General features: G+C 43.4%; 2 protein-coding genes across 2 annotated transcripts in view; one reads left to right on the top strand and one right to left on the bottom strand.

The window, feature by feature from the left end:
• Positions 1–75: 75 nt before the first annotated feature.
• Positions 76–1,528, bottom strand: bbip1 (BBSome interacting protein 1). Its single transcript, XM_031832977.1, has 3 exons — positions 1,415–1,528; positions 1,144–1,208; positions 76–613 (listed from the first exon to the last, which is right to left on the bottom strand). The coding sequence occupies exons 2-3, from the start codon at positions 1,187–1,189 to the stop codon at positions 450–452; spliced, it is 210 nt and encodes a 69-aa protein (XP_031688837.1). The 5' UTR covers positions 1,190–1,208; positions 1,415–1,528; the 3' UTR covers positions 76–449.
• Positions 1,529–5,704: 4,176 nt separating this feature from the next.
• shoc2 (SHOC2 leucine rich repeat scaffold protein) overlaps positions 5,705–7,605 on the top strand; it is a 28,528-nt gene continuing 26,627 nt past the window's right edge. Inside the window, exon 1 of the mRNA XM_031832936.1 lies at positions 5,705–5,816. The gene's annotated coding sequence lies outside the window, so the exon portion shown is untranslated. The remainder of the gene's footprint in view (positions 5,817–7,605) is intronic.

Here is a 7,605-nt window from a genome sequence, read left to right as displayed (position 1 = left end):
TGCTATTGTCAATGTATTTGTGTGAGTAGATGAAAGATGACTTGAATCATGGTACTAGATTTAGAAAACACCATAAAAGGGGAAATAAATATTTTATTTGAAGAACATGTTCACAACAGATGTTATTTACCTAAACTCCAATTCAACTTCTCTCGGAAATAAGACTTCCCATAACTACAAGGCTATTATACATTCACAGCAATCAAAATAACCCATGAGATTGATGCCAACAGTGCTATATTGCAATATTAGGTTGTGACTAGTGTGAACCTCTGCCCTCCATTGTATCCATCTTAACTTCTGTCTGTAGTCCATTTTATGTCTACTTGTGTAGCTACTGTCCTCCATTGTGGCTCATTCAGTTCCTGTTGCTTGATAATAAAACTACTCTGGCTATTGTCCATTTTGTGTCTACTGACCCTACTACTCCATGGGCTGCCATTGTATGTCTACTGTGTCTCCTGCTGCTCTTTCAGTGCCAGATCCTGTTGCTTGATGGCCTCCTGGGCCTCCAGTTGCATCTTCTCCAGTTTCTCCAGGGTGACTGATTTCAGAGGCATCAGCTTTGGTTTACACAGCACCATGGTGGGGACATCCTCCATGGACAACTGCCCTTTGGATGGTAGCATAACCAAGAGTGAGAAGTTACAGGCTTGTCTTCTAGTTATCAGAATGCATCCCGAAAATAAGACAAACCCAGGTTTCCTGCATGCCACAAGCCTAGGAATGAACCAACTCGTACACTTACCAAGACTGTCTTAATAGAATAGACTCAATACTATGATCAATATAATCAACATGGTATACTCTTGTAGCAGTGTGCAGTTTTCCTCTGAACATACTGTAGTTAAGTTTTCAGGTAAAGAGAAAACAAATCTGGTGGGCTCCGTGTAGGTGTATCTTTTGGGGTCAGTGACCGGTTTCAACAGTAGATAGGTATTTTCAGTAGGAGTAAAAACCTGAAGGAAGATAACATCGGTCGGCAAACACTTGGCAGTGTCCCTTCTACTGAAAGGAATGTGTTTACGGTATTTTAGAGCATCTAACGTCACTGCAGAAGTGAAGGGGTGGCTGTGTTGTTGCATGATCGACGAAATTGCTAATTTATTACCACAGACTTTATTGATAATGGTCGTTACTCACCTTGTTTGGGCAACACTTCTCTGAACATCGATTTGACTTCAGGCATTATGTATTGTTAGGTCCAGCTGAAATAAAAGCATGAATAATTATAGTTTGCATCTGGCAAAATATTAAGGCACGATAAGATGGCTAGCAACTATTGTTGAGCTTAGTTAGCTACTACACGATTTATTTAGTCACTGATGATTGAAAACATATTTATCCATCCTTCTTCAGTCATATAGGTACGTGATGTTATCGTCACGAAATTGGTTTATAACCATAACATTACCTCAGGGTAATGGGTTGCCAAGCCAAACAAACCAATGTTTGTTCCTTTCCGGGATTGTCAGCTGGCTTTTTCTTCTACGGCTTTACGGACCCGGTTTAGAAACAGTGCATCGCATTGCAGCCATCTGGTGGGCAGAGTTGGAAGTTTATATTGAGTTCATAAAATCAAAAAAAAAAAAAACACTACACATCATATAAATGTGATAAAGACAGAAATCGCGAATTTTCTTTACATAATTTAATTTAAACATTTCAACATATCTTATCTAGCCTCGAGAGAAAATAAGGAGTCATATGTAGAGGTAGGCAGTGCAGGGCTGCCAACTTTTAAAGAAAGCTTGGAGTGAGATTTGCTATGCGAGTTGCATTGCCTCCTGGCACAACCCCTAGATGGGAGCTAGGGGTCCTCCACCAGTAAAATGTTAGTTTTAAAGCTAATTTCCTGGAATTCTACGTATTTTGACATGGCTTAGGCCAATTGGGGAGGGGGGGATAAGAAAATAAAAAACACAGGAGGCTTTGAACATTAAACAAACTCTCAGAATTCAACGACATTGTTACTTTGACATTTAAAGTAAGCTAATATTTTTTGTAAACATGTTTTTTAAGTAATTTGACACTCTGTCCAGACAATAATGAAATGAGATAGGGAGACAGGCAAATGCTAGAAACAATGGGAAGGTTGGAAGTAGGGACTGATCCTTGTTCTCGGGTGGAAAGTTGTATGTGACATGTGCCAAGGACATGTACCAGTACACCAAGGATCTCCACAGGAAATGTTAATAGTAACGGTTCATGACAGTGGGTAACCAAATTATAGATTGCACTCTCCTTGTCCATAGACTGCTTTCAAGGTAAGGACACAAACATTGTATTTTGTAATTTGGGTGAACTCTCTTTAAAATTCAGGCCGGAAGAAAATGTAATTTGCTCTCCAAGAGGGTTGGCCACCCCTGACCCTGTATATTTTCCAAGTGCTAGGTGTTTGAAAATGTTGTTGTTATAACAATACATTTTTCAAGATCACCCAACCTTCAAGAAAAATCGAATGATTATCAATATTCAGGTGGTTTATGCCTACTAGTTGAATATCAGTGGCATCATCTTACTCTACATAGACAAAACTATTGTCTATGTACAGTAAGATGATGCCAAGGACCTTCAACTCGTAGGCGTAAATTAAGTTGATATGATGTGTTTATGAGTTGTGAGACCCCCTACCATCTCTGCCTAGCATGCACACCAGTGGCGGATTTAGGCAAAGGCGACATGGGCAGCCGCCGGGGGCAGCATCTTGCCTGGGGCGGCATGGGCAGCCGCCGGGGGCAGCATCTTGCCTGGGGCGGCATGGGCAGCCGCCGGGGGCAGCATCTTGCCTGGGGCGGCATGGGCAGCCGCCGGGGGCAGCATCTTGCCTGGGGCAGCATGGGCAGCCGCCGGGGGCAGCATCTTGCCTGGGGCAGCATGGGCAGCCGCCGGGGGCAGCATCTTGCCTGGGGCAGCATGGGCAGCCGCCGGGGGCAGCATCTTGCCTGGGGCAGCATGGGCAGCCGCCGGGGGCAGCATCTTGCCTGGGGCAGCATGGGCTGCCGCCGGGGGCAGCATCTTGCCTGGGGCAGCATGGGCGGCCGCCGGGGGCAGCATCTTGCCTGGGGCAGCATGGGCAGCCGCCGGGGGCAGCATCTTGCCTGGGGCGGCATGGGCGGCCGCCGGGGGCAGCATCTTGCCTGGGGCAGCATGGGTGGCCGCCGGGGGCAGCATCTTGCCTGGGGCGGCATGGGCGGCCGCCGGGGGCAGCATCTTGCCTGGGGCGGCATGGGCAGCCGCCGGGGGCAGCATCTTGCCTGGGGCGGCATGGGCGGCCGCCGGGGGCAGCATCTTGCCTGGGGCGGCATGGGCAGCCGCCGGGGGCAGCATCTTGCCTGGGGCAGCATGGGCAGCCGCCGGGGGCAGCATGGGTGGCCGCCGGGGGCAGCATCTTGCCTGGGGCAGCATGGGCAGCCGCCGGGGGCAGCATGGGTGGCCCACACAAATAATATATATATATGAATAAAAAAACACAAAGAAACAACAAATATTCCGAATGGTGACATTTGCGCGATGGTTTTCTATCACTCATTTGCACGTCATATCAATGATATCATGTCACCGTGTGGGACTGTGGGTCAATTAACCTTGTCGGAGTGGGAGCCCTGATTCTAGTTTGTAAGCTAGGCAGGCTACTGCCTGGGAAGTTCTCCCACTCAGAAGTATGAGATGGGGAGGGGGACGGGGGCAGGTTGACCTCAGGTCTCCCCACTGGAAGCCAAAGGGAGGGGGAGTGGGGAATCTATCAAATAGCGCACCTCTAACTTTGTACAGTACTAATGTAATTAGTAATGCAAGTACTTGTGCAATTTAGTTGTGTGTGTTTCTTGTTTGAAGTTCAATAGTGTAATAATCAGGTTCTCTTCTTTATAAGAGTGTTATTCTATTTGTGTATTTGTGTAATATAGGATTGGTGCAATTTAGTTTTATTTGTGTGTTTTTTGTTAGCAATAGGGTAATAGTTTAATAATTCAATTCTCTTTTTTATTTTTATTTATAAACTACAATTTGTTTCTATTTGTCTTTGTTACTTCTTTTTTATATTTATGAGTCTTATTTTTGTGTATATATTTATATAGTTTTAAATGTTATGATTATTTATTTATGTTGTTCCAAATGTCTGAATAAAAATGACAAGTTAGCACAGGGGTTCGCCCAGGGAGCCATACAAGCTAGAACCGCCACACAATTCTACAATGTCAAAAATTATATTTGATTCCTGGAGCATTTAATATCCAATGCTTATTTGTATGACTTATTCAAAACTGTTCATGTACGGCTGAAAAAATACATAGCCTCATATCATTTGCACACACTGTATATAGACTTTCTTTTGTTTTCTATGTGTTATTGACTGTACACTTGTTTATTTCATGTGTAACTCTGTGTTGTTGTTTGTGTCGCACTGCTTTGCTTTATCTTGGCCAGGTCGCAGTTGTACATGAGAACTTGTTCTAAACTAGCTTACCTGGTTAAATAAAGGTGAAATAAAATAAAAATTCAAGTAAAAAAATCATTTTCAAAGACACAGGTCAGCATATCAGATTTAAAATACTTAAATACACTGGCAAAATTGGGAAGAAGCAGAATAATAAAATACGTGTGGGGAATAACAGTTGTGTTCTTGCTGAAAATGTAGCCCAATGTTAAGAATGAGAATTGTTCCACTGATCAGACTAAATAAAGTAAATAGATAATACAATCTCCTGAAAATCACATAAAACCACCCCTTCACCTAAACCAAATAATTGTTCTATTGTTTTGTCCCCCCTCTTGAATCAAACGTAGTTCACAATCTGTTTGACCAAATTATTTGTTATAGTTACCAATTAGGTCACAATACCAAACTTCCCTACTAAAACTGTGTGGGTCTGTCTGCTGCCTGTTCGTTGTCACAGCCTAAATGCCAATCACCAAACGAGGGGACTAATGCAAACGTGGATTAAATCGACATTAGTACATGCTGTCTAAAATCTGGATTCTGCAATAGGGAAGGCAGTAACAGCAAGCACATTTTGTTGACGACATTGTACACAAAACAGCGTGGTACTGTTGTGCACACATCTCAGCACAGAACGTGGTCTCTCTCGCTCTATTTAGCGACACTCAAATCTTGAGGGGCGTTTCTTTAAAACATGCCTCCAATCCCCTTGATCTCTTACATAATTAAGCCAATCATATGCTTCAATGTGCCGCTGTTCACAGTGCTGTGGCAAGACAAGGCTCTGCTCGTGATGTTACATTGCAGGCGCAGATGCCCTGATTTCAAAACTATTTGGAGCACAGTTGAAAAGTGAACGCGCTGTCTATACAATTGAATATTTAGACAAATAAAATCAGTACTTTTCATTGCGTGTGGTATAAAAGCTGTGCCGTGAGAACATGAGAAGAGGGTCAAATGCGTGTCTCACCGCCAATGCGTGAGAGTTGGCAGCTCTGGTCGTGGCTAAAATAGACGCTCATGGAGCAGACCTAATCCAACCTCTTCGGATGTGCATTATTATTCGAACTGAATTGAAGCACTATATGCTTGCTTCAAACATTCAGTTTCACTCCCAGGAAAAAGCTCTGAGTTATATTCCGGGTTTTTCTGACTTTACACTTTTATGATGACAATAAATATGCCAGGTAGCTAAATTACACATTTTCACCACTTTCACTTACACTCATCCAAACACCTTTTTCTGTTCAAGTAAGTCTCGTGATACATTGGTAATGCGTGCGTGTGACGCAATTTGGTGGTAGGGAGGGGACCCAAGCAACAGCAGTGGTAGGAAAGAGGAGGAAGCAGGGATGGTAGAGTCACACCTCTGAAGGTAAAACAGTTATATTATTTCATACCTTTCAATACACCTTTAAATCAAGCTGATGTTTTTATACTAGGCTTCTTAAATGTCCCTTTTGTCATCCGCATAGCTTGGTTGATGACGCAGCCTTTCGGTAGGCTGAGAACCGCACTCTTTTGTTCAAGCTTCGTTCGGAATGGCCGCTGTTTTGAGAATGTTTTATTTTTTCCTCATTTCACTACGAGAGCGAGAAAAGGGCTCTGCGAAAATGCTTGACGAGAAACGGTCTTGAATGACCAAGTGTCAATCTGTAAACTAACGATTTGAACATAATAGTTGTTATTATTTAGGTGTCAGTACAGTTGAAGAAGGTAGCTACAGGATTGAGCAGTGCGATAGTGGGGTTGCGTGCTTGCTTATTTCCCCGTGATAGGCTCGCGATTGTCGGGATGGTGTTCCAAGTCTGACAGCTGCTTTTGGTGGGGCCTACGGGAACCGCGCAGTCAGAACGCTCGGGTATGTGAGCTTGGAGGTTAACGTTAGCAATTAATTTTTATAAATAAGAAGGCCATCTAGCTACTGAGACTGATATTTGTTTCCTCTACCAGAATTGTACCTAGATATGACGTTGTCCAAGTTGTTTGCTCTACGATTTGACTGAATGGTTGCAAAAAATGTTTGCCAGCCTCACTTAGCTTCTGAAGTTAGCTTGATGTGTTGACGTTTCGTTTTTTGATTTCATGACCAGTTGAAATGATTTAGCTAGCTTACTTACAGATTTTGTTAGCACGACAAGGGTCACACTAAATTAAGAATAGCTAGCTATTTGCGGCTACTTTTCCCAAACAATCAATAGCTAACTAGCTAGTTTATGTCATCCAGTTCGTAGGCTGGCTAACTAACCAATTTAACGTTAGTATGTGGCTCTGACAAGAACAGCAGGACCACCCCATCGGTTGCTGCTGTATCATACGCACACAGGTTGGCTTGCGTCTCGTTTTTACGCATATCAATCGTGATCTTGGACGTAACTTGACTTCCACGAACTGTGGCACCGGTTTTATCGATAATCTCTCTTTCCACGGATTTGTCATTGGCACGGTTACGTCCTGCTTGTGCTGTGGGCTGGTTATGTAGCTGCCTGCCACCTCACCAGTGCATCTCTTGCCATCACTGTCAAATGTAGACACACATTACAGGAGCTGCGTAGTATTAGGCCTATTGGTTGTAATCATCTTTGATAGTCAGCCAGTGAGAGAGTTGTTAAGCCTGCCTAGTTAGCTAAATGCTTTGTAAAATGAAAAAAGATAAGCAAGGGAAAGAGAGCAGACAGACAGATAGTTTGTCATTCATTCATTCAGGAGTGGACATGGGGAGATTGGGGGTTAAGGACTTTGGAACCATCAATCACAAATCTGGCAGCTAAATGTATTTGCACAATTGGAGTGATTGTATCATATCAAAGCCTAAACCTGTGTGTTATTCCAACTTTATTCCAGTGATGATGATATATGCGTATACTTATGCAATCCTCAAAGGGAGAGGACAGAGATGAAGAAAATTGGCCAGTCTTGAGCAAACATGACGCAACAACATGGGAAGACTTGGCAGGATTGGTAGTAGTGACTGCTTGCTTTGCCCAAGATGTCCACCAACTGGCTATAGGCTACATTATACAAAGTAGAGGCTTAACAATTGGCACGTGAATTGAGGAAAGCTACAGTGATGATGGTGGTGGTGGATCATCATCATAAGAATCAGAGGAAAATGGTGTCCAGCCTTCTCATTTTATGTATATCATCTATTGCACTGCCTGTCA

Source organism: Oncorhynchus kisutch, linkage group LG1 (genome assembly GCF_002021735.2).
Source record: "Oncorhynchus kisutch isolate 150728-3 linkage group LG1, Okis_V2, whole genome shotgun sequence".
NCBI lineage: Eukaryota > Metazoa > Chordata > Actinopteri > Salmoniformes > Salmonidae > Oncorhynchus > Oncorhynchus kisutch.
The sequence above is the reverse complement of the archived record's forward strand: the minus strand, read 5'-3'. Positions and strand labels throughout refer to the sequence as shown.